Below are 26,830 nucleotides of genomic sequence, written 5' to 3' on the forward strand. Positions count from 1 at the left end.
CTGAAATAATACAGCAGCTCCCAAACCACCACATGTGAGGTCCCTCTGAGAGGGCAGGGAACTTCATCCCCAGAGGAAACACCTCATAATCAATAATTAACTGCTACTTTTCCAGAAAAGTATCAAGTTCTGTTTATGCTTAGCAAGCAATATCCATAGTTAGCATGAGTCCTGTCTGGTGGGAGGAAACATTCCTTTGGGGGACCTGAAGGAGCATCTTTGGGGTCAAACTCCCAATTGCATCAGGTTGTTTTCAGCTTTGCTAAAGCTGCAGCCAGGACAGCACCAGCAGCCATGCAGGAGATGCTGAGGATGGGGGCTATTTGGATACACAGGGGTCTGCCTCTGTATTTTTATCTCAGCCTCATTTAATGCTGCCTTCTGTGCTGCCCTGGTGAGGAGCAGTGGCTAAGCCTGGGCAAGGGGAGCAGAGGGCTCCCTGCAGGGGAACTGGAGGGAGGCAGTGCCAAAGAATGCAAACAGGGGTTGCGTGTGGAGAAAGAGGGGATGGGAAGATGGGCCTGGAGCAGTGCTAGCTGAGGCAATTACACTTTAAAGAAAACTGGTTGTTGGTTTGGTTCAAGAAGGAAACAAAAGAGAACCTTACTCGAGTTTCTGAAACTCTTCGATGAGGCTGGACTTCTGGCCAGGAGACATCCTAGCAAAGACAGTTGCATTCACCAGTATCTGCAAGAAAAAGCAATGGGCTGCCTTGGGCAGGCATTTGTGCCTCCATAGCTCCACCAAGGCAGGATCAGGCCTCTCTGATGGGTGTCTGACACATTCATAAAACCCTCTAATTCCATCTCCCAAACCCTACCGTGGTTTTGTTACCCATAGGGTTTGGGTTTCCTCTAACATCAGGTTTATCCTGTTCTGTTTTCTGCTTTACCTGTTCTGTAGGAGATGTTGGGATGCCAGCGATCACCACATGCTCTGCAGCAGCCTTTAGAGCAGCAAGGCACTGTAAGTGTCTCCCAAGTACAGAACAGATGGTTGGTGACAGCAGCAATAACACTGCTCAGCCTGAGGTTTCTCCTACCTGAATATCTGGCCAGAGAGTATAAAATCTGAAAATCTGTCTCAGCACCAATTAATTTATGGACTGGGTGACAGGAGTTGAAGATTTCTGCTTCTAGATGTGGGTGTTTCATGTTCCTGATGCTGCCGCTGAGCAAAGGCCATTGCCAGCTATGGTAGTGGCACATGGGAATGGGGTTGATGTTTTTAATTAATCTGAAATTGAGAAGGTGACTATGAAGTAACTCCACTGCTCAGCTGCTCTCAGCACCACAGCCACCCTTGTCATGTGAGGTCTTAGAAGATGCTGAAAGCAAGTTGTTCGGGTTAAACCTGAGGCATGGTGGGAGGCTGCCCAGAGTTGTCAAAAGATGAAGTGACAACATTACAACTACTGACAGAAAAACACCTTTCTCCAGCTGAAACACTTCTGCCACTTAAGAAAACAAGGAGGGCAAGTGCTTTGTTTCCTCTGAACTTACTTTTGGCAGCAAGTTGTAGAAGTACTTTACAATAACCTGATAGGACTTTCCATTCATTGCAAAATGGTAGTTGCAGGTTTCTCCTTCCAAGGAGATCTTTTCTTCAGTATTAGCACATGACTCCTAGAAATAAGACAGCATTTATTCTCAGACTGAAGTCATAACATGCCATTTCACTTCCACCTTGTCAGCCTCCCACCAAGCAACCAGGGGCACAGACTTCTGCAGCATCCTTTCGTGAATATGCCTGGAACTACTTGATTTTCTACCTGTGTTTCAATGTGTGACTAATCTCTGTTAGCCACAGGCTTCTTAGACATTGAAGTTTGGCCCAGCAAATAGTCACACAGACAAGCATGTATAATTATATTAATTCTGCCCACTTTGAGTGTGATTGAAGTGGCCACTGCATCTGCAAAGCCTTGCCAGTTATTTGTGTGGTTATTTTGCATGTTATCCTCAATAAAGAAGGATTAATTATTTCTCCCTAATAGGTGCATGGTCCACACCACACCTCCATATACGCTGGGGTAAATACAAACTAGCCCCCAGATTTGCTCTATTCCTTAGAGCTACTTCCAAATCCCCAGCAAGGAGCCAGTTCTTAACAGCTTTGCTAATTCCCACAGGCACTCAAAAGCAACCATCCCTGGCTGTGCTTACATGGGGAGCAGCTGTGTTTGTTTTGCAGTCTTCTGCCAATTGCCAAGCAATGGAAGCTGAAGCAGAGCCCTCCGGTTCGTTTGCTTCGACGAGGATGACTTTGCTGCCTGTGTGAATCATACCCGCGTTCCTGGCCACCGTGACAGCTGTCTGCAAGTTGTCCCCTGCAAGGACAGTGGAGAGGCAGGCACCTCACATCTGCCGTAGCACGGTGGCAGCCCAGGTAGAGACCATGGATGTGCAACGGTAGGTACCGGAGGAGTGAATCTCTCTTCTGGGAGCCCCGTGGCAGCCAGCATGGCCACAGAACCAGCCTGGGGGATTTACCTGTGACCATGACGCTCCTGATGCGGGCGGCAGCCAGCTCTCGTAGTACAGGCTTTGTCTCCTGCTTCAGGCGGTTCTCCATCACCAGGAGGCCCAGGAACGCCAGCCCAGACTCTGCCTCCTCTCTTGGAGCAAGGACAGAAACACATGCTCTGATTCCCAGGGACGGCACAGAGAGCAAGACTCTCCCTGTGGTTTTTTATTCAACAGGAAAGCCATGCTCGGTGGGAAACACACTTGCTCTATGGGGAAACACAACTGCTACAAGTTCAAGACAAGCGGTACTCAACAAGTGCCAACGTTTCTGCAGCTTCAGTCAAGCTGCTGATCTGCTACATTGCTGTCCCTAGGAAGGAGCAACGCAGCAGAGAGAGGGACAGGGATTTGCAGGAACTGGCTGGCTGAAACCCACAAATTATGGCACAAAGAATTTCTATTGCAGTCCCAAACAATTGTCATATAGAAGCCCAATAACCAGCTTTCATTACCCTTTGATAACAGATTCTGAAATTCAGCTCAGTGAGCCTTGCAAGAGCAGTAGTAAAGCAGGCAATTAACAGTGTAATCAGCATCTGCTGAGAGGAAGGTGTTGTATGCTACTGCTTCTCACTAGGCTTCCTTTGGCAGGAGAGGAGGGGAAGGTTTAGGTCAAGACAGGTTGGTTTGGGACAGGTTGTAACGAGCAGATAGCAGAGCAACCCCGCAGCGATACCAGCGGCTCACCAGCACACCTTACCTCTCTAGGTTGCTCATGTCTACATCCTTCCCTAGGTTCAGCACTTTATGGGCCAGGGCGATGACTCTGAAGCCTTGGCTTGTGTATGTCTTAAGCTCCTTTAAGAAATTAGCTGGGACTGTTTACAGGAAAAAAAGGATTCATCATTAAAATATTCCATCCTTGCTGATTGCTTTTCTAGGGTTACGTGTCTGTCCTTTAAACTGCTTTATAGCCTTAGTTACAGCACTCTGGCCTTTCACAGAAGTCAGCTGTTTTGTACCAAGACTGTGTAACTGACTGTCCAAATGAGTGATCTATGTGTCTGTTTTATACCCTTCAACTGCATGTTAAGGTGCAGGTAGATATAAAGTGAATTATTGGGCAGAGGACAAATGACTGACTTCGTAATTCTATCCTAAGCTTTACTGTGTACATGCTGAGTGACTGAGGAAATTGCTTTTATGTTTATGCCTTAATGTGAGAATTGTCCCAAATCCTAAATTTTCAATTCTCTGATAGTTCTTGTGACTCTAGAAGCAAAGAGTTCCTTTTAATTTTGCAGTATTTTGTACTCACTATGCACTGCAATCACAGCTTTACAGTGTCTACCTAATTATTCATTAAGCTGTAATCAATATAGAAACAATCAAGACAGGAAGAGGGACTATTTAGAAACCTGAGAAAGCGAAACATAATTTTGAAGACATTGTTATTGCTGGTGTTGTCTTGTTTGGAGGTTTGTGTCATTAGATCTTAGGTGGTTCTAAAATAAATCTTTCTTTTGTCCTTCAAAACCATCTTCACGCATTTTCAGGTCATCAGAAATAACAAACCACAGAGCCACAGACCATTGGTACTGTGTTTGATTGACATCATTTTGAAGTATTCAGTGAATGTGGCCTGAGTTTCAAGTTTGCAGACAAATTCGAGTACAAGCCTATAATATTGTTCACATACAATAAAGAAAAGCCTATGTGTGCTTGCAGGGAGATGACAGAAGTCTTGGCTCAAGTGTTATTACCAATTATCCTTAATAACAGTAATTAACATTTCCACAGCGAGTTCTCCATTGCTGAGATTTAAGGCCTTTGCAAGCTGGGTCAGTAACTCCAGGCTGAATTTACAAGGTAATAAATCAGGAGGAAATTTAAGAACTTGTACAGCACAACACACTTGCTGTGACAAATGCAATTACCATGATCCCGCATCGGCTCTGGGTATTTTGATGTATTGACATTATTTATGCACTATGTCTTCAGCTGATGCAAGTCAGCGAAGGGGTTTATAGCAGCTGAACATCAGGCTGTGTATCTCACTAACTGTTGGGCTGTGTGCATCTTTAACTTACAAACAAACAATGAAAACTTGTTGGTAGTATTAAGTAATTACATTTAACAAGCCTGAGGCTTGTCTGTGGGAAGAGTCATACATGCAGAGTTGCAGTGTGGCCAGTGGAAAGCCTTTTAGGATTTCAGCCCCAACATAAGATCCGGTTTGGATTAAGTCCAGATAAACACAGTAAAGTTTCCCTTTCCCAATTGTATACCAGTATCTTGTCTGCAATAGCTGGACACTATTTCTGGTGCTCCTTTCATGTATAGGTCATACTGTTCCTCTCCGATCTTCTGTGAAACAACGGACATCCTCTGCAGCCCAGAAGAAAATGGGAATTGATGTAGGATTGCTATTCCTTCCACAGGAGCCTGGAAGAGGTCAGGAAAGCGAGATGTTATCCGAGTCACTGACTACACAAGGCAAATCCATTCTGAACTTTAGCTCATTGGAGTCTTTCTCGCTAAGGTCATTTATTATTAATACGAGACACTTTCACTTTTGCTACCCTTTGGCTATGGGATCAGGTTACTGATTACAAGTTTAGGAGCCATGATCTCAACAACTCTGTCTTCCAGGTGTACCTCCCAGGAACCTCAATGTTTTTCTTTATATTTAACTTGTTTTCCAGGCTTTGTCCCAGCCTTTATCTTAATGACCAGGTATTAAGATCATATTCCTGCATCTACAGTCCTGGGGACTGAAATTTGATGAGTTACAGTGACATTACCATGGGAACAGAGCAATCCTATAAAGAAGACTGATTTCCTTGTTGCCACAGCACTGTCTTCCTGGTACTGCTAGCAGAAATCACACTCCGTCCACTGGCAAGAAGCTAGGTGTGTTGGCATTTGGACTGGAAACATAACAATTTTCAACTGTCAAACCTTGGAGCTTCCCAACTGTACTTTTAAGAGGAAAAGTGAAGCAAACAACACTGTGCTTTGGGGTCAGCCTTATAAACCTGCTAGCGGGGTTGCACAACCATTACCAGCAGGACTCATGGACCCACATCCCCACATCTGTGCTTCTTGATGTAATGCCCTGTCCTTACTCACATTGCCTCCTCCTGCAGACAAACTCATGCTTTAGATGTTTATTCCATTTACATGGTTTATCTGCATTAGTTTTCACTTAAACTGATTGTGTGGTTTCATTTTGACAGCAGATTTACAGGGTGAGGACTCCGAGTAAACTCTGAGTTTATTAGTGCAAAGAGTAAAAATGGAAATGAGGGGCTTCTAGGCCCACAAAGTGCTTTAGATGCCAGTTCAGGAGCATCATCTCCACTTTAATCAGAATTTGCCTTTCCAGTCCTGTGCTTCCAGGGGATCTGTTTTGGGGGAAGATGCAACACACTACAAAGAGCGGTTGAAAGGCATTTTGCATCCACTACCCCAGGTAAATGAATAGTGTGTGTGCTAGGAGTTCGCACTTGCTGCAGATTGAAAATACAAAATATTAATTCTCAGAAAGAACTGGACTTACACTGCTGGCCTTCAGCCCCGGTCTAACGATGCAGGTGTCAAGAGCACCAGACCCATTCTGAGCTGTGCTGGAGTCTTCTATCTCCTGTACATGGAAAAGCATTATTTCTGATACATTTTTTTTGGCTTCACACTTGTGTGTTAAAGCAGGGGTGGCAGCACATGGGAACATGTTTCCCCCTTACTGTTGACACTCAGTTACAGAAGTGTTTTTTTCTGATCTAATAGGTCTTTCTATCCTTGTCTGTGACACCCTCCCTGCAGCCTTATCCTTAGCTAAAGCCTACATGTCTTTTGACTTGATGAGAGTAAAAACCTGTGTCACACCATGTGGTTTCCCTAAACTCAAGTTCCACATAAATTTAATGCCATATCAATGATGAGGGGAAAGAAAAATAATTATTCTTATCTAGTTGGGTTTATCCTCCAGTCTCCTGCATTTAAAAGGCTCTCACTGATGTTCTGTGCAGAAACAGGGTGGTAATTTTCTGTTTAGGATGCTTTTAGCCCTCCAGGTCTGTTACTTTACGTGCTGCCAAGGCTCATTCACCCTCACAGTCCCCTTCTGCTGTCATGTGGCTCTGCTGCTGCCTGTGCTTCCACAGGAGTGAGCACCAGCCTGAGGTCTTCCTGCAGTGCTGCTGAAAGAGCTACCATCTGGTTTACTTATTGATTAATCTCTCTTGAGCAAAAGGTTGAAGGAGAATAGATGATGAGGCACTTAGCTGCAGAGACACATAACCCCTCCAGGCTAGGACACGGCAGATAGAAGGCAGCCCCTTTCCTTCTGGTGCCTTCTCCCATCCTGCTCCCACCTAAGCAACTCTCCATCCCCACAGATGAGCACCGAGGCTCAATCTCTCACCTCCTTCCCAAGCCTCTCTGATACTTGTTGTTCACTCATCTGGAGGCTTCAGCCTGGGTTTTTCTGTAGGGATGTCCCTTTGCTAAACAGAGATAACAGCCCTTAGCATAAGGGCATAAAACCCTGCCTGTGCCTTTCCTTGGCTGACTTGCAGTCTGTGCACCTCATGGCCAATGTCATGGTCTGTCTCATGCTTGCAGCAAGCAGCAGCCAGGTTCCCCTTTTTTTCCTTGCACTCCAGTGTTTCCAAATCAAATTAAGAGAGCAAATGCAGGCAGCCCCAAGGAAAATGATTGCTGGACTATCAAAGAGAAGCTGCAGTGCTGTAAATCTGCCATGCAGTTAGTAGAAATAACAGCAAATTCCAGCTGTTATGACCAGGATTGAAAAGGAGTTTCCCCTGCAGGCATGTGTTTGAGCTTGACTTATGAGTAAACCCCCATGGACTGGATTGGGGGTGTCCGTGATTTGCATGTATGTAGAGGATATGAGTCACATTACCCAGTGCGTGCCCTCAAACATTTTCAAGTCCAGTGGATCTCCTTGAATCGTCTTGTCCAAAACAACCAGTGAGTGACAGCTTGCCATGGCTCCACACACAGGTCCCCAGGGCAGAGGAGTGCTGGATGGGAACTTATGGATTTTCTGAAACCTGATTAAAAGCAGAGGGTTAGTGGGACCACTTACAAGAGGGATGCAGAGACACAAGTCCTCAGCTGGTGCATACAGGTGCTGCTCTGCTGCGTTGAGTGGAGCTGAGCCAAGTAACAGCAAGCAACATGCCAACCTATCCACCATTCTGATAACAGGTCAGATGCATTCAGGATGCCAAAAAGTACCCAGTAATTAACTGACACAAGTTCAACTTGATGCAAAATAACTGAGATGGTAGAACACTCAGAGAGGCTGGCACAGGCACAGGAGTCCTGCTTGACAATTGCTGTTTGGTATTAGACAAAGCAGAGGAGACACTATCAGAGAGGAAACAACTTGCAGCACAGATCTCAAATAAGTTTGTCAAAGTGCCCTAGGAGATTTGTGAAGATGCAGTATGGGGAGAGCGTGCATCTGCTTGGGCTGGTGTTCTGCACCCACCAGGGTGGATGAACACCAGCAGCCCACACTCCACACCCCTGGGAGCAACATGAGAGAGCCAGGAGGAGCCCAACCTTCACCTACAGCTGTAGATTTTTACATCTGCATAGCCACAGACACCAGATGCTTGTCCCTCACACCTTTGTTTTAAAACTATGTTGGTTGACTCCTACTGCGTTACACAGAGGCACCCTGTCAAAGATTCATGCCCTGACTTCTTTCTGTGGAAAACCTTGAGGCTTATTCCCTCATTGTCCCTGCAGCACAGACCAAACATGGGTGAAGCTGGGCTGGGCGAAGGCTCTATGATTTCATCATGGAAGTTATTTCTGAGTTCTCTCTTCTCACACACACATTTTTCCCCCTAAGAAATGAGCTGACTGACAAGCTGTGTTTGCCAGTCCAGAACACAGTCCATGACCATTTAGGCTGGCATTTTAAGGAGAAATTTAAATATTCATCATGGAAGTTATTTCTGAGTCCTCTCTTCTCACACACACATTTTTCCCCCTAAGAAACGAGCTGACTGACAAGCTGTGTTTGCCAGTCCAGAACACAGTCCATGACCATTTAGGCTGGCATTTTAAGGAGAAATTTAAATAGATTTTATTTACCTTTTATCACAACTAGCATCCCCTGTTACTAACACAGATGCAGTGAAATGCATCTGGAAGTGAGCAGCATGACAGCTCGCAGCTCTATTAAAAGGAACAATGAATCCAGGACCTGTTGTCCCTCTGGGCCATCCAAGTCTGTTTTGTTTCCAGAAAATTATACCTTGTTCTCATCCTGGTCATAATTGGCTTATTAATTAATTAATACTTGAGAGACACCGTGAAACTGCTAAACACCACATAAAACCAACAAACATTTATATCTTATTAAATGTACAATAGGATATTTTGCAAGTTGAATGAAATTCCTTTAATGTTTTTGCCTCGCAGTATTCAGCTTAGCTGTCAGCTAGTCTTATAACATGTTTAAAAATATGAACATTTAAGACAGAGTAATTATGCAAATAGGCTAATGAGATCAATGCAGACAGCAATAGCTCCCCCTCGCGTTTTGGCCAGCCACCAGCACTGGTTCCCAGCTGGGTGCAGATTGGATCTGTTTGCAAAGCTAGCCTGATGTTTTAATACCTTGCAGAGGTTTCTTTTTTGATTATGTGAATTTATTCTGATTATGGATCCAGTTTTGCTCGGCTGCTCATGTGAGCAGACACTACCTGCAAGGCTACCTTGTTGGAAATCATTCAGGCACTACCATGAGCTATCTGCATTTGGTGGGCTCCAAGCCTGTCCAACATGTACCTATTCAGTGTCACCCGTCTGATGCACTGGAGGGGGGGACAAAGGAGTGACTGTCCTGTATGCTGTGAATTAGTCCCACTGGAAGACTATTTTATTGATTGACACTTATTAATCTCTTCTCGTTAATTTGAATCCTTTGAGTATGTATTGGGAATGCGATTTTTCTCCTCTCGCAATGAATTCACCCTTTCATTCATTATGGCATGATTATCTCTGTGGTGTTGAAGTATCAGATATATTAACAACTAATAATGAAACCCGGGAGTTGGTATGGGGTGTGTGATATTGTGATATGTCCTAGCCACTGCAAAAGATTAATATTTTGAGTTTGGCATGACATACACTGCAGAGCTGAAGTCTGTTATTGTATTACTGTAATATAAATTAAATAGTATAAGTCTGGATATAATCAAGTTTAATGTTTGCATAGTGGTTATTTCTTGAGGATTTCAATGGTATTTGGGCTTGGAATTGAGATGGAGCCTGACATGGGTTTGAGGGAGTCCCTAAGCACACCTGAGCTTTGCAGGTCTGATCTGTGGTCTCATGGATCATTTTTTTCATGGCATTTACAAAAGGCAGGTGAGATTTGACAGGCACCAAAGTCAGCAACACTTCGTTTCAACAGAAGGAGCGTTATCCTAACATTTAAATGATGAAAGGTTTATTGACTAGATTAAGAATATTTATTGAACTGTGCTGAGAATGACATAATTGAAAAGCTTTGTGCATATTCTCCAAATCCCCTCAGGGTAATTAAAAGCACTCATGCTGTCGCTGACTTCTGTTTGCCTTGAATTAGCAGCAACATTTACAGCTGTGCCTGCCACAGCAGCACCCAGATGCCATCCTTGGAGGGAAGGAGCTGAGCAAGGAGCAGGGACACTCGTTGAACTCTGCCTCCCCAAATGCACCCAAACATCTCTTGTTGCATGTTATTTGCTGTCTCTCCATATCCTATGCAACTGCCTCCCTCCTAACTAGACATTTGGGCAGTACCTTCACACTGGAGATTAATTCTTGCTAAATGAAATCCTTCCTTACCGGCTTTCCTCAGAAGGGATGACACCCCACAGGTCCAGTCCATCTTCGGTCAGCGTGCCTGTCTAAATTAAAATAAATATCTAGTTACCCTGTTATTGTCCACCCCTTCCCTCCTGCACATCCCCAGAGATCCTTCCCTGGCTCCCGGGCAGGGCAAGGAAAGCCTCCTGCCCTCAGTGTGACCCTGCTGCATGGGTGCCTGTAAAGGATTTTTCCCTGGGGTTAGAATCAGGGTAGATGAGGTGGAAAAAACCATATCCTATGTTCCTAACAGCCCCCAGAAGCTTTCAGTGCCCCAGGAAGCGCCTTACTTTGTCAAAGCAAACGAGGTTGATCTGCCCGCAGATATTAATCCTCTGTGGGCTGATGCAGAAAATCTTCTTTTTCTTCAGCCTCTTTTGGGCATAAACAGTGCCTGTTGTCAAGGCAGCAGGGATAGCGGGAGGCACAGCCGCGGTGAGGAGGAGGAGGGCCATAGCCACCACGTCGGCTACCGGCTTCTGCAAACAGTGAGAGCAACAGGGGCGGTCAGGTGGGAGCATCCTCCTGCCCTGCTGCCACCGCTCGCGGGGGTCCAACCCTCCTGCCCAGGAGCAATGCATCCCCAAGCTCTGCCCTGGGGGTTGACAGATTTAACCTGCTTTGTTCCGTCCATCTCCCCATCACCCCCCTACATTTCTGGCATCTGAAAACTGAATTACAGAAGCGAACGATATTCCAAAGATTTTGAGTGACTCAGAGCGGGCACCTCCAGCACGGAGGCATCCCTTGTACTTACCTTGTGGGACACGAACACACACACGGTGTAGATGAGTCCCAACACACCAATGACAGAAAGGCCTACGATGAACTTGAAGGCATCTCTGTAGAGTTTGAAGTTCACTGGCTTGGGGTAGAGGATGGATCTCACCAGGTCGCCTTTAGCTGTATTAAACCCTGCATGAAGACACGTGTCACACATTGTGTACGTGACATAACAGCGGCGTACCGCATCGGTGCTGTTTGAAAACATCTAACTTTGCACAAGCCTGAGCTGTCAGGTGGCAACAAGCACTCCTCAGGGACAGCAGACCTGTGCTGGACTAGAACTACAGAGAGAAACCAGGTCTCCTGCCAGCCTCTGGAGCTGCCGCTTTCACTCTGCTGGTTAGCAAACAGTAAAAGAAATACCGGTTTGCAGCACGACGGCTCTCGCTGGCCCTCTGCCTGTCGGCTTTGTCTGTATGACTTCTGTCCCACAGAAGAGGACATGTCTCCGATAGTCTTCCATGCTGTGGGTTTTCCAGGGCTTCGGACTCTCCACGAGGGGCAAGGGGGTTTTAGTAACTGGAACGCTTTCACCTAAGAACAACAGTCAGCGTGCAGCTTCACTTAAAGGCAATATAAAATATCAGATTCTGCGTCTTAGAAAGTAATGGCACCCTTTAGGTGCTCAAGCTTGCCTGACTAATTAGCTTGCTTATGTACTTACACGTATGGATTTATGATGACAGCCATTATAGTTTTAGTTTCAGAGTACATCAGATGGTTTCTCTGAGCATTTTGTATCAAGGAGCCTGGGTCAAATTTTGCCCCTGAACCAAGTTCGTGCCTTGTAGTGTCTTGATGCTTAGGTATAACACTTACCCCTGTGCTCATACGTTCTCTGCTTGAACAGAACTGCTGCAGGATCAGAATCCAAAAACTCAAAAAATATGCTTTCAATATATTTGAGTATTTTCACTTTTTACTTTTGACAGTGTATTAGTCCTACTCGTTTTTAACGTGGATAAGAAATGCATACTACACAATGTCAGTGTTCAAAAGCCGAAGACAACTGTAAATTATTCAAGCCACAGTTTTTCCACCTCCTGCTGCAAACTATTCTAATAAATAAGTTGCTGTCAGAACAGATAGACATCTCCCTGACAGAGAACCTGCATAGGGCCTTAGCATCTCAAACTCCAAGGCTGCACCTGTGAGCATCCCTTCATTCACAATGCAGCTTCCATCAATCAGGACAGCATCACATGGGACAGAGAGCTTTTTTCCATCTAAAAGAAACATGTCTCCAGGGACTAAGTAACAAGACTCCAGCTCCTTGCAACCTGTAGAACAATACAAAAATTAATTTTACTTGTGCAGAAGTTCTGGGCAATTAAAAAAAGTCTCAAGGCACACACAACATCACTGAAGTTCTCCACTGCATGATTTAAGGCCAGTGCTTCTCAGAAATAAAACTGGCTGAGAAGCAACAGCACAAACATCAGCCCTGTCTGAACATCTCTCTCCAAGTGGGTGTCTCCAGTTTCATGTGCTTATTGTCCATAAACACTCTGACCAAGAAAAAACATCCAAGGGCTCTACGTTTCCCATCACCCTAGCAACTGCCCATTTCAACATCTTTAGGAGGCAAAATAGCTATAACTCCTATTTTCTGGGCAAGGAACTGAGGTGCAGGAAAGAAAGCACATACCTCGGTGGGAGCCATATATCTAGACTCCTTGAAAATCACAAGCTACTTGACAAGATTGTGAAAGTAGCCTATAGCAGAGCTGGGAAGCAGGTCTCAGAAGGCCAGAGTTGTTATCTAGTTGCTTGTTTGTGAAATTAAATTTTCCAAGCTGTTCTCAACTCTTAACACAAATTACTAGGTTCACCTGTATCATTACAGATGTCGCAGATATAGATGATAATGATACAGATGCATCATTACCGCACCACATAGGCTGTGCCCACGCTTCTCACTGCCCTGCCCGCCTCACCTCCCTCTGCCCCATTCTCCCTGCAGCTTGCCCTTCGTGTTTCAGCTGTAGAAATCAGCAGGAGCTGTGCAATTCCAGATATATTTCAACATGTTAGTTAATTATACAAGCTGGTGAGGAAAATGAGACGCAGATGACTCACCTTGGCTCTTCGTACAAACCGTAACCTGGACTTTGTTATGCTCCTCAACGAGCTCGTGCAGCTTGGTAGACTGCTGTTGATGGGAAAGCAATTGCAGTGTTGAAACACCAATACTCAAGTGAAGCAGTAGGTTACAATGCAGTGATCATGCTAACATCACAGAAACTGAAATCTGCTGAGTTATCCGGGGGAGGTTTCACATTGCTTGTTAGAAGTCAGGATGAAAGTTCATCGAGGTAACAAGCTGCTGTGGGAACACGGACCTAATTTTCTGTTTGCTTCCGATTCATGCCACTGCATCTATCTCCTCCTTTGACCTTCAAGGGGCTGTTCCTGCTTCATGCCAGAGAGTCTCCTCACCTGCAACATAGCTATCTGCAGTCCTTTAGTAAGGGGTTTCTTTGTGCTCAACAGTTTTATCCTTGCTAGGAGGATATCAACAGGACAACCAAGTTGTAAAGGTTATCGTTACAAAACTACCGTTGCAAGAAGAAAAACAGAAATTCTAATTTAGATGGGTGTCTGTGCTTTGCCAGTTTTTGCAATCTAATTCAGAAAATTACATATCCTGAGATAATGATGAAGTCAACTGTCATTGCAAGGCCATTAGAGAGAATGCCTTATCTTGATTTAAAAGTTGCAATTGCAAAAAACTAATCCCCGAGTGTGGATTTCTTCATTAGCATTGTTCATGTGAAGATGTCAAGCCAGTTTGAAGAATATCCGGAGGCTCCAAACATTGTAATTCTTCTTGCCAAAATTATCACTCACACAATAAGACCGGCCTTGCCAAAGAAAGCTGAACGGACCATATCTGTTCTCCATGCTCTGCAATACCAGGACGGAACACCAACACTTTAAGCACGAAGGTGTGCTCGCAGAGATGCGAGCGCTTGTTCAATGTGGGAGTGCTAGTCATCCTACAGATGTTAGTCAGAGATACAACCAGGTGATGCACAGCCAACACACCTGTGCTGGCAAAAGCTGCAGCTATTCACAAAGCCCTCGCTGAGATCCGTGTGAGGCAGCGATGAAAGCGTGCCCTTGGCAGGGCAGGGGGTGCAGAGTGCCTCGTCAGCACCGCGCGCCGCCGAGCACTTACTGCCCAGAGTCCCGCCGGTCCAGGGGCCTGGGACCTACACGGGGAACATGCCGAGAGCCTCTACCAGCCCAGGGAAAAGCTGAGTGGATTCAAACAAAAGCCAGCTCCTGGAAGGGCAAAATATTGCCTCCTCGTGGGCCGCACTTCCCAGAGCATTTTTCTATACTGCCTTCTCAGGGAACCAGAATCTTGCCTTTCTCCAATAATTCAGTGCAGAAACAATTATTTCAGCACTGAATTTGGAGGTAATGATGTGAGTGGTGCCTGGCTCTGAAGAAGCACATGAGCATGACAGTTAGATCAGTACACCCCAGAGCTGATGTCCCTTCACCCCTGCCACTACTTCTATTCATATCACACTGTGTGCAGAAACTATAATTCTCAACGTTGTCCTCTAATCTTTACATTTTTCCTGAAGATTAACAAAATATTCACCAGGACTCAGGAGCCCCCAGTTAGTTTTTGCTTTAAAATATTGACAATACAGAGGAAAATGATACCTAATATCCAGACAGGAGAGACTAAAATATTGCCTGCCAGATTCCTGTTCCTATTGCTCTTTCCCATCTGTACATTCATTCACATAGTTTCTCTTTTTTCCCTATTATCTCCTTTCTCGATGTGATTTTTGCCTTCTTGTGTATTTAAAGTGGGTTCAGAAATCAAGGAAATGTTTTCCAAATTCCCAGCAAAAGCGTTCTGTGATTCCAGCAGGAAGCACCAGGAACCTCACCTGGCTTCATGAGGATATTCAATGGCAGGAAAACATTGCGTAAGGCTCAGATCAATCTCTTTGTCTCTGCCATAGGGACTGAAGGTTTCAGGTTTATCACAGGTGAGTGTTTTAGGTCAAAAAGTGAACGAGCTGACACTATCAGAAAATTCTTCCAAGCAGCCATATCCATGACAGAAGTGTTGAACAAATTTAAGAAATAAAGTAATGTTTCTTTTTTTTGTTAAGACCCGTTATTTAGCAAACCTTAAGAGGAGTAAATCCTCCAGAAATTACAGTAAGAACCAGACTCACAGATATAGTCCACCTTCATAAAGTCTTACAAACCCCAGGTATCAGACAAATCTTCTTTAATTCTTGGGAAGTTCAAGACCCCCAGGTATGACCTTTTTAACTCTTCTATAACAATAAATCTGCAGTAATACAGCAGAATTCACAGCAATTAAAAAAAAAAAAATATAACCAGAAAGAGCATATAAATAGCTACTTGTGTCTGTGATAGATGAAATTGCTAGCAATGGGATGGGGAGCTGGAAGGCAGACTCACCTGTCTGAGGTCGTACACCGTTAAGCCAATAGAAATGATCGACAGGATTATGATGGCCACTGAATATTCAATGTAGCCTTGGCTCAGCCACAGTGTGAGGGTAAAGGCTTGGAACACGTAGAAGGGGTTTAAAATCTGCAAATGCAAATGTAACACATGTCGGGAGAGATCGAGTATGGGAAGAGGTGAGTACATTTCATTACAGTGTCCGGGAGTCTTAAACACTGATTTAGAGGGTTGTTTTGCCATCCCAAGGCAGCATTCTTTCATGGCTGTTTTAAAGTGTTAACAGCCTCCAGCTCTGAATTTACCAGCTGACATGTAGTTCATGGTGTTTGTAATTAAAAGCTGTTGCTAACCAGTTACTATGCAGCAGCAACTATGCTGGCAGCTTAAAATCAGACTTAAGGGACTTCAAGTCAGTTGGTTTCCCACCACAGCCATCTAACAAAGGTGAGCTTAACATTTCTGATTCTAAGTAATTGCTACACAGGACACTACTCATATATGAAAAAAAAAAAAAAAAAGACTGAATTACTATAATAATCTGTAATATTTTGTGATTTAAAAAAGTCACTGTGAATATGATCTTTATTTGGAAAACGAAAAATGGTAAAGTAATGGTCTATGGGGCCATCAGTAATCAGTCTTAGACTACAGCTGAAATGAAGGCTTGATTTCCTCATACTTCAGTACTTCCAGCTACTCTACATTGTGTCAGCCTTACACTACCAATTATCACTCACTTTAATGTGTTATGCTAAAACAGGCTACAAGCTCCACTGAAGTCTGAGAATATAATTTTGGTTATTGTGGTGTCTAACTAGCAAAAGAATTAGATGAATTTTTTCAAAAATTTGCCCACTACTTGCCTTGTCCGAAGGAGTGACAGACTTTTCTGCAGAACTGGTATGACTAAAATAGCCACTGAAAGAGCTTTCTGTGTAAAGATTGGAACTGAAATGAATTATTCATATGACAAATTGGGTCCCTCGATTAAAATTTAATCCTTTCTTCGACATTCACTAGGACAGAGACAGACACTAAATCAGGGTGCCAGCCTTTGGACACTGAAGCTGTATCTGGACTGAAATACCACAAGCTGATGAGGACCAGTCTGCCTCCAGGCACCACCATTAATATTTCAAACATGAAGCTTCAGCCTTGGATAGAAGTGCAAAGTTCAAATTTAATAAACTTTTTAGAGTGCTACACTGGAATTTTCTTCAAAACCATCTCCAGAGGACACTGGAAGGTTGGTAACATCAAATCCAACCAATTTTAGGAGCCCTGAAGCTTTTTATGTCTTTTGTAGGGTTTCAAAGAAGCTCCACTTAAAGTTCAGACACATGCTACTTTGGAGTTCCAGCACTCATAGCTCTTTTCCATTTTAAAGACATTCATGTAGCATCCATAATCCACTGAAGTGAACACAGATGACATGTCAGCATCCTGGATGCAAAGCCTCTGCTTGCAGGTTGGCAGAAATATGTCCAGTATTTCTATATGCAAACTCAGCAAGTAACCATCCATACAGGTTTCTCTTCTAATATGCAAGATGTGTTTGTTTTGTCTTCCCTAGAGGAAGAACAGTCTCACAGTATTTCCTTATTTATGCAGGAAAAAAAATTGTCTGGTGCTTGTGTCATAGGAGAAAAGGAAGTTACTAGGTGAACAAAGCAATTATAAAATAAGAATTTTTCAAATGTTTTCCTCCATTCTAAAGCACGCTCCTGATTTACACTGATGTTTGAGGCCACAAGCAAGCTTGTACAATGATTTGTAGAACTTCCAGACTACCAAAGCAAGGCTATTAAAGAAGAGCAAGCGTGCATTAGTTGAACCAACAAAATTTTCACTGCAGATCATTATTAAAAGTCCACATGAAAGGACAGAGTTACTGATGTGGTTATGGCAGTTGCAGAAAGCACGAGCGCTTCGGGTGCATGTCAGTGCTCAGTCATGAGGCAATATGTCCCAGCTCATAGGAGATGTTCAGTTGGACATAGAGGCCTACAGCAGAGGAGGAGGACATCAGTCCTCCATACAACTACTCCCCAAGAAGGGACACAGTCATCATAAGGGAAACATTTAGCTGCTATATGTATACAGCACCAAGCATTCTCTTAGCTTCATATTCTTCCCTGTAACCTTCTGCCAGGAATGTATGCTAACAGCCATAAAGGAGGTTCACCAACTTTCCTCCCATGGCTTATGCCTGTGAAGCATCAATCATCCCATCCCAGTGTGCCCAGATAAAGTCTTCAAAACACTTCAAACCCATCCCACCAGGCACTAGTCTGACTTACTGACCTCTTTAAAAAGTAACTTCCAAATAGGACGAATTTCAACTTCGATGGCATTAGGCCCACACACCAGTTGCCTGTAGGAAGGTAGAGAAGAGTTCTCCATGCTATAGATTAGTCACATACGGTAAAGGCTTCATGTGGAAAACTGTGTGCTCAAACAACATTTACACTTATTTAGAAAATAAGTCCTGGGGACACCATATGGCTGAACCAGACAAACCAACCTGTCAGGAAACTATTGTATTCAAAAGGACTTTACACAGAGGCAGAATTTTAGTGTTTCCTTGCTAAAAAGATGACCAGTTTGCTGCTAAACCCCGTGATGAGCTTTCCAGAAGTCTTTTAAGGAGAAAAGGAAGCCAATCACAGCTTGCTGTGCCCTGAACCCCAGGGGGAACCAGTGGCATTTTCAGCATCACTGAGAAGATAATGATCTCAATAGTGTAAGGGATAATGCTTTTGCATCTTTCTGAATGTCACCCAAACAGTTTGCACTGCCTTACTACTAAGATGAGTAGCAAGAAGCTCACATAAATTTGAAAGGAAGAATTAATAGGTCACAGTGTCACAATTAGTTCATACATTTACTCATAAGTAGACCATACCTGAGCTTCTGTTCTTCCCTTGTCAGACCAGATCCAAACTTGTGGTGTATGCTGTGACATGTGTTGCTGTCTTCTAATGATCTAGGATAACAGGAGAAAGTTCAGACGAGGGAGTCCCCTACCACAAAGGGTTTTGTAACAGGCTGTTGACACTCACCCAACTTTCTTGAATTCTTTTACAGAAAAGTCCCAAATATAACGGATTTTCTGCACCTGGATACATCTCATCTGCAAGACCAAACAGGAAAAAATCCTTTTGCCATTCAAGGGAAAACCATCTCACTGTTACAGAAATGCTTCCCCATGTTTTAGGAGAAGACTTGAGCTTATGTAAACAGGATTTGCAGGAAGAGGTTGACAGAGCACTCTTGGGAGCCTCCAGGTGTCTTGACTTCTTTTTTTACCCACCTCCTCCCTGCTATCTTTCTTCTCCCTTTTATAGATGACTTACCTTTAACTGTGGCTTCATTATGGCTCTGTTTATGACAGAGTCTTTATCAGCTACCAAGGGACCATCCGAATTACTACCAACAGGTAGTGCCAATGTGGACAAATCAATACAGGTCACCTTCTTCCGGGTGTATCTCTGAAACTCATCCTAGAGAAACAGAGCACAGTTCAGCGGCAAGCCCAAAATGTTGCCAGTGATAATGTTTCCTGACTCTGGGAAGCATGTATGAGATTCCCAGAGAACTACAGTACTGTGGCATCATTGCAATCACAACAAATATAAGTCCATAGTAACAGGGATGTTGGTATCAGTGGTTTAGTACCAATCAGTAAAACACTTCAAAGTCAGTCTTGCAATTACCTCCACTTGCTTTGGTTCGTGCTGCAGAGCAACTTCAGAGAAGATAAAATTAAACCAGATGTGCCTCAATAGCTACTGGATATTCAGTCTGTGGGATCAGACTAGAGCTATCTGGAACTAAAAGGCTTCTGAAATACTCACAGCACCAGCTACTTTGCTCTACAAAACTCCTATAATGCTGTGTTACTTGTTATACACCCATAGCCAAAAGCAACTCAGCTTTACTGTGGTATGTGCATTTGTCAGAATGAATTGTCCTTTAATCAGTTTAGTCTAATGTAACTAGTTACAATGAGCAATAAGTTACTCATGTAGTGGTTTGGGTGCATTTATTTTAGGAATATCATTGCAATGTTGAACAGCCTTAAGCACTTGGTGTGCTAGAATTGTATTGGGTTTTAATTTACAGTCATGGAGTCTTAGAATATAACTAATGCCTGAAATCTAGCTCTCAAACCCATCTCCTCAGCATTCTCCAATAACTTTAAAGCACCAAGGCTACTAACAGCCACAACTTTTGAATGTGATCCCTCCGCTGAAGGCAGTTGGCTGCACCCCATGCACATAAAGGAAGGGCAGAGGCAGAGCTGTTTTACGGAACGCATTGGCAGAGGGCAGCTGCTGGAGCCTGTGGACGGGCAGCAGCAATGCCTGAAGTCTGCCTGGTGCCCAGCCTGCAGGCAGAGTAGCTGCACTCATTGGTGCAAACGTGGTCTTTTATGCAGTATTTCAAACTCTGAAAATAAAAAATGGTTGGTACTCTGAAGATTGACTCATCCCTGCCGCTCCACTTCCAAAGGTGGAAAGTATTAGCCTGCTACCACGTCATGTAGGAAAAGACAGACAGGCTGCCCTACCTGTGAAAACAGTAGGTTCTGCAAATAACAATGAGCTAGGAGGGTTCACCTACTGTTGTTCTGAGCAGAACGACGTCTGCTTCTTCCAAGCTGCAGCGGATGCAGTTTGCCCACACATCCCACTCCGGCTTCCAGTAAAACAGCAGCAGCAGAGCCCCACAGGACAAGATGTATCCAGCAATGCACAAGGCCTTTCGGCAGCCTTGAGTTTTGTAGCCAAAAATCTCCTGTGCAGCAAAGTGAAAACATTTTTTGTTAAGTTTGACCTTGGCATTTGCTCCAGGAAGCCCAAGCTTATTGAGAAGAAAAGCTGGTGACAGGAGCCCTCCCTCATAGCTGCTCAAGGTCATTTTTGGAAATGAGAGTTTACTGATTGATAGGACATAGTTAAGAATACAGCAGAGCTTCTGAAACGAGGATGCTGTTGGGCTGATGCTGGCAGAGGAACGTTCTCATATCAGCTCTCCTAGGATTAATGAAGAATTAACTCCAGTCTGGAGCTTTTACCATCAGGACTGCAGCTGCCCACCCCAGTAACACTTCCCCACCTGCAGTGCTAGTGCTAAACAGCCCTGCCAGGCACCGAGGAGGATGTCTCCATGTGAACTTAGTGCTGACTGCTGAAATCTACTTTGTAGCAGAGGCACAGAATCTGCCTCAGGGAAAGAAAACTGCCAAGCCTTGAGCAACTCCTCTCAGGTATCAGGTACTGTATCTACTGGTGTGTTATCTTCCACCACATACACCTTATCTTGAAAACAAATATGGAAGGGCTCTTTTTGCTCTGTACACTCCCCTCCTGCAATTTATCCCCCATGTCATCTGTCATCTTCCCTACTTGACCTTTCATTTTGATAGCCCAGCAGTCATCTATTCAGTGACACTGTTGTCTGTGAAGGAGATTGGTGAATCCATAGCTTTAGTTTTTCCCCTTGAGAAAAACTCTGGATTTTTGTACCCTTTAGTTTGCTTTAAACCTGCCCACGTGGCTAACAATAACTTTAATGCCTGTAGCACAACTAGATCATTCTCTGCATGCTGGGTGCTTTCCCAGCCCTCTCAGCACCCTGGAAGGAATGAGCTCACCATCCACAGCTGGTGGCTCACAGCACCCAGGGATGCCAGCCCTTCGGACGTCACCCACATCCAGCCTGGCCACAGCTCTCACGGCAGGGAGACAGCAGCCGTGGTGGGTGCCACACTGACGCGGCAGCCCTGCATCCACCCCCTCAGCAGCCATGTGTCTGTCCCTTGCTGCTTCCCCACAGGCACCAAGGCAGGAACCCAGGCAGGCCACGCAATGGGGCCCACTTTGTGCCACCCATGATATAGTAGATTGTATAGAAGTTTATTTGGGAAAGAATTTTGGTTTAAGGCTGAAATGAAAACCTAGAAAAAGAGATTTATTTTTGTGTGTGTTGTATCCACTGCTAAAAACAAACAAACAAACAAACAAACACCCACCCACAAAACCCACACAAACATTTTTTTTCCATCAGGTGTCTCCATTCCTGTTGCAGTGATCCATTTGTTTCCCTGTACAGGGCACTTCCCAGCCACCTCTCTGCTCTCTTCCCCACTCCAAAAAGCCCAGCTCCAGGCAATCCCTGTGCCTTCACATGAGGGCTGATGACAAGGGCAGGGGAGCACCCGTGCTCAGGAGTGAGCAGCAGAAGCAGTGACATCGGCACTGCCCTGCCCAGCACCCTGGCCCAGCACCCTGGCACCGGCGGGCACGCTGCCAGCCGCCCACGGCTCACGGGTGCTGCAGGAGCAGTCCTGAGCCATTGCCAAGGAGAGATACCTAACCCAAACCACAGATTAACAAGTACCTACCCGCCCATCAGGCAGTGGGCACTTGAGGAGGTATCAAGAGACCCTGCAGACATAGACAGAGGTAGTAAGTAAAAGGAAATGTTCTTGCATGTCTGCTTGTGACTACACTGAATGTTTTTCTGGAATAGGCTGCCAGCTAAAGTACACAATATGGTGGGATAGTGTAACCTATTGACATGGCTTACATAGTTGAGAGGAGGAGGAAGTGGTGTTTTAAATAATAAGAACTAGGAAGTCCCACATCTGAAATATATGTCAGAAAAATGCCAAAAGGATGACTGGTGCTTTACAGGATAGAGTTTGCAACAAAGCAGAGCTCCTTGGAGAGGGTTTGTACGAAGAGTTGTACTGGTTCAACTTCAAATATAATTTTCAAGTGATTTGGAGGCAGTGGAATAGGCACCTATTTAGGTTTAAGAGAGGAATTAACTTGATTTATCTGAACTCTGATCATAATCAACATAAACTAAGCTGAAATCAATGCCACTCAACTGAAATAAAGATAATCATGCAGCCCTTAGACCAGGTTAGCAAAATCCATTTCAAACCAGCTCTGTAGCTTTTAGATGTGCAGCCCTGCTGTATACAAAATATTATTCTTTCAGAGGCCACCGAAGTTTAAATCAATAACTACAATGGTGTTTTCAGGGTGGAAGGACAAACCACAGTGTCCCCAACTAAAGAAATTCAAGGAGATTTTCATTTGTTTGCCTCTTCATGGCAGGATTTTTATAAACACACTCCAAATGCAGGCCTGGAAAACAAGGAGCCTGTTATGAGGGTGGCTGGAATGACAGGCAGTGTGTGGGACCACAACACATCCATCACCCGGCAAGGGACTGGAGAGGATCAAATCTGCAGCCAAAGGTGGGGGGAAAGCTGGGGAAGAGCTGTGGCATTGGGGCTGGGCAAGCACGAGGCTGGGAGTCACCCAGTGAGAGCATTTGGGGATTTCTAGCATGAGCTCAACACAAGCTGTTGCCTGCAAGTGGGGCTCCAGCGCACAGCTATATGCCAAGCACAGTAACTGAGGAACCCAAAAATGCATCAGTCGTGTTGTGGTTTAAACCCGGCCAGCAGCAAAACACCGCACAGCCGCTCGCTCACCCTTCCCCACCCAGGGGATGGGGGACAGAATTGGAGGGGTAAAGGTAAGGAGACTCATAGGTTGAGATAAAAAACAGTGTCGTAATTGGAAAAAAAATATATACAAACAAGTGAGCAAGTGATGCAAGATGCAATTGCTCACCACCTACCAACTGATGCCCAGCCTACCCCCAGCTAGCAATCCCAGAGGAAAGAGAATCCTGAAACCAAGAACACAAGCTTCCTGGGCCCCCCCCCCCTGCCCCCCCCCCATATATACTGAGCATGACATTGTACGGTATGGAATATTCCATTGGCCAATTTGAGTTTGTAGCTCTGGACACGGTCCCTCTCAGCCTCTTTTGTACCTGTATACTAGCAGGACATGGGAAGTTGAAAAGTCCTTGATTTCTTGGCAACAACTGAAAACATCAGTATATTCTCAACATTGTCCTCCTACCAAATGCCATACTGAATCCAAACTACAGCACCACTCTAGCTACTAAGAAAAATAATTAACTCTAACCCAGCCAAAACTAGGACAACACAGTGGAAGATAATCAATAGAAGCATGCTGTACATATTTATTATGGATGGTTTAAATAAGTGGAGCGGTGCTGTGAGCTCCTGACATCCAGGATGCTGGGGAGGTGCCCCTTCCCAAAGGCTGCAGGATGCCAGCACAGCTGCGTCATGCCAGATCCTCACCACTGTGCCAGCATGGGGCCAGGCAGGAGCCCAAGTCCCCCAGGGCAGAGAGATGGCCCATCAGCTGGGCACATCATCAGGCAGGGTACAAAGGCAGCCTGTGCTGGCGCGCAGCCCGTTCTCAGGGGATACGCCCTGGGCATTCACACAGGACTGAAGAGGAAATACTGAAGGGCAGAGCTGAGGGAACCCCCACTCACAGCTGATGTACCCCCCACAGAGCCTGTCTGCAGCGACTTCTCCAGGAAGGGCAATACCTGGAAGCAAGGCTGCTCCAGCAAAGAGGACTGCAGGAATACGTATTATGAAAAACATCGCACAGCCTGATGCAGACAACCTTGTGCAAGGCAGGCTGTGTCAGCAGCATCCCAGGCAGAGCCAGGTCCCTCCTCTGCCAGCAAGGTTGCAACCTCAGGCTGGATGGGGCAAGTGAGGTGTCTCCTGGGAGTGGGTGCAGCTCATCCGGGGTGCACAGACTCCCAGCTAAAAGGCTGTTTGTGGCAACAGTGCCACTGCACCCATCCATCCATCCAACCATCCTGGCCCCCCATCCTCAATGGGAAGTTGGCACCCCCATTGCTTCTCATGCAAGCAGAGGCAGGCATTGAGGGCCACATCCAGATGCCAGCTAGTGACCCACTGAAGAACACTACAGCAATCAGCAAGACACAGGTGATCTTTAGCTGACTCCTTATCTGCCTTCTGCAGCAGATTTTTCATTTTGTGCTGGACCCAGGCTGCTTCAATTAGCCTGAGTCCCTACTCTGAAACAAGCTCACATGAGCAGCAGTCCAATCTCAGCAGGAATTCACTAAACAAGGAAGATGAAGCCCCACCATTATTAGTAGCTTCACAAGAAATCCTGATATAGAGGTGCAGGTGTGCTCTGCAGGGCAGGGTCTCTCCCACCTGTGCATTCCCTGAGCACCTCCTGAGCACCTGCATCCCCACCACAGAGGCACTTCCTCAGTCCCCAGGGCTGGGTAAACAGTGACACGAGATGCTGGGAAGCACGGGCCAGCAGCCTCTGCTTGCAGAGGACAGAGACTCCTGTCTTGGGGGAGTGTGCTGATGTTTTTCCAGTGCATGCAGCACATGTATATATATCTCTAGAAAATACAGGAGTGACAGGACTATATTTTACACCTGTGCAGAGGCATCTACTTCTGTGCCCACTCTGCACATGGGAAATATCTGGATTCTAGTTGTTCCTTGCACAGAAAGCTGGAGGAGAAAGTCTTACTCCCACCCTCACAAGACTCTGTGTAATTACTCCATGTCAGCAGGTGGAGGAATAGTTTCCAACTCACTGTGTTTGCAAAGCACTCACTTAGTGCAGCCCTTACAGGCTGCTGCACATAATCAATAATCAATCACAATCAATCAATAATCACAATAATCAATCACAATGAAAACAGAAAGTAGGTTCAATTAACATTAATAAAAAGCCCTTGTAAGGACAGAGCAGATCTATAAAAGCTCCTGTAAAGGACTGAGAAATAAGGGATTCCTGCTATGACAGCTGCAGTAGTCTTTGGTCATCTGCCCAATCTTCCTGGACCTGGTAAGTAACAAAGACACTTAAATTTCAGGATAAGTGATTTAATTGCTACTTCAGACAATTGTCAATGATAAAGAATAATTTGTAAGCACCTTCCCTGTGGCTTGCTTTCTGACATTTGATGACCTAGTAAGGGAAAGTGTACCCATTAGCAGAGATCCTCAGAATTCGTATGGAAAAGACAATGGAACAGACAGTGGGGAAAGGGACACTGCTCACTGGCCAGATGACTTCTTGGGGGGGCAAAGAGGTCTTTTCCATGTTTTGTGGCTCTGGACTGAAGTAGTATGATCCTTACTTTGCAAAAATCAATCTCAAAGTCAGCAAGGACTGTTGAAGAGACAGTGCCTGAATGGGAAGTGAAGGTGAAAAAGCAGCAGAGGCATATCCAAAATGAGCATGTGGGAAAAGAGGCACAGAAGGAAAGCAAAACCCAGCATGATCCCCCACTCCTTACCAGTTCATCTTCCTCATCCTTGTTGAGGAGCACACAATGATCCTTCCAAAGCTTCTCCTCCATCTGACCACGTTGTTTTCAGTCCTGGATGTCCTTGTCGTTGAGGTCAAGCAATGTTGAACGCAGCTACTGACTTGAACTCAGGCCACTGTTAAAGTCACTCTCCCCATGGTCCTGCCTGTTGCCTTTGAAAGTCTCACAGTGCACACGTTTCTTATTAGGCTCCTGGGAGAAGGAGGAAAATCCGCCCTCACGTGTAAAGCCCTTAAATGCCTGGCTTATGTAAGACATATGTTTTTCTGCCTCCTGGCTTTGTTGTATTCACTGGGTGGGACTGGCTGAGGCAGGGCTCTGGTGGCCAAGGGAGGGAGGGCACCTGCAGTCCTGTGCCAGGGAGATGGCTCTGTGCAGGGCTCAGAGGGACATCGAGTCACATGGCAAGGAGAAGGGTGGGAAGCCCAACACAGAGCTGGCCCCAGAGCAGCCACCTCAGCACCAGGAACCACCTCCAGCATGTCAGAGAGAAGCATCGGCTCTGGGGAGAGCACAGCGTCTGGGCCCAGGCTTCGTTTCAGCACAGTGGAGGTGCATGTTGGAGCAGTGGCTTTCAGGTGTGAATCCAGCCTGAACTTCCCCACTAGCTCTGGGCATTGACTCAAACAGGAGCTTTGGTTCAAATTCTGCCTGAGTTACAAGGAAAGAGCAAGGGGGCTGGATAACTTCCTTGGAGATGTCCAGCAGGGCAACACAGGACCCTTGAACAGTGTCCAGAGTGAACCTCTGTGAGGCAGGGAGAGATGGGGGCTCCAGCCAGTCCCCCTGACGAGGACAGCAGCAGCAGGCTTGGGAGCCCCACTACACATCTTCCATTCTCTCGTGTCCCAGCTCTCATTGTTGTCAGAGACATTTTTCAAGCATTAACCTGAAATTGTTCTGTCTCCCCCTGTTCTCCTTCTGCCACAAAGTCTGTAAACAACCATTTATTC

General features: G+C 45.3%; 1 protein-coding gene across 1 annotated transcript in view; it reads right to left on the reverse strand.

Annotated features, from left to right (window-relative positions):
* ATP13A5 (ATPase 13A5) overlaps positions 1–26,061 on the reverse strand; it is a 36,221-nt gene extending 10,160 nt beyond the window's left edge. The window contains exons 1-21 of the mRNA XM_042799784.1: positions 25,845–26,061; positions 20,250–20,423; positions 18,980–19,126; positions 18,686–18,756; positions 18,529–18,609; positions 17,928–17,997; positions 15,615–15,749; positions 13,233–13,305; positions 12,302–12,433; positions 11,517–11,687; positions 11,125–11,282; positions 10,658–10,846; positions 10,347–10,408; positions 7,396–7,546; positions 6,031–6,114; positions 4,757–4,913; positions 3,229–3,346; positions 2,493–2,617; positions 2,166–2,329; positions 1,503–1,625; positions 608–687 (exon numbers count right to left, since the gene is read on the reverse strand). Coding sequence (XP_042655718.1) covers positions 608–687; positions 1,503–1,625; positions 2,166–2,329; positions 2,493–2,617; positions 3,229–3,346; positions 4,757–4,913; positions 6,031–6,114; positions 7,396–7,546; positions 10,347–10,408; positions 10,658–10,846; positions 11,125–11,282; positions 11,517–11,687; positions 12,302–12,433; positions 13,233–13,305; positions 15,615–15,749; positions 17,928–17,997; positions 18,529–18,609; positions 18,686–18,756; positions 18,980–19,126; positions 20,250–20,423; positions 25,845–25,907 — 2,528 coding nt within the window. The 5' untranslated portion in view covers positions 25,908–26,061. The remainder of the gene's footprint in view (positions 1–607; positions 688–1,502; positions 1,626–2,165; positions 2,330–2,492; positions 2,618–3,228; positions 3,347–4,756; positions 4,914–6,030; positions 6,115–7,395; positions 7,547–10,346; positions 10,409–10,657; positions 10,847–11,124; positions 11,283–11,516; positions 11,688–12,301; positions 12,434–13,232; positions 13,306–15,614; positions 15,750–17,927; positions 17,998–18,528; positions 18,610–18,685; positions 18,757–18,979; positions 19,127–20,249; positions 20,424–25,844) is intronic.
* Positions 26,062–26,830: the final 769 nt, after the last annotated feature.

The sequence above is a fragment of the Tyto alba genome, unplaced genomic scaffold (assembly GCF_018691265.1).
Source record: "Tyto alba isolate M040663 unplaced genomic scaffold, T.alba_DEE_v4.0 Super-Scaffold_10, whole genome shotgun sequence".
NCBI lineage: Eukaryota > Metazoa > Chordata > Aves > Strigiformes > Tytonidae > Tyto > Tyto alba.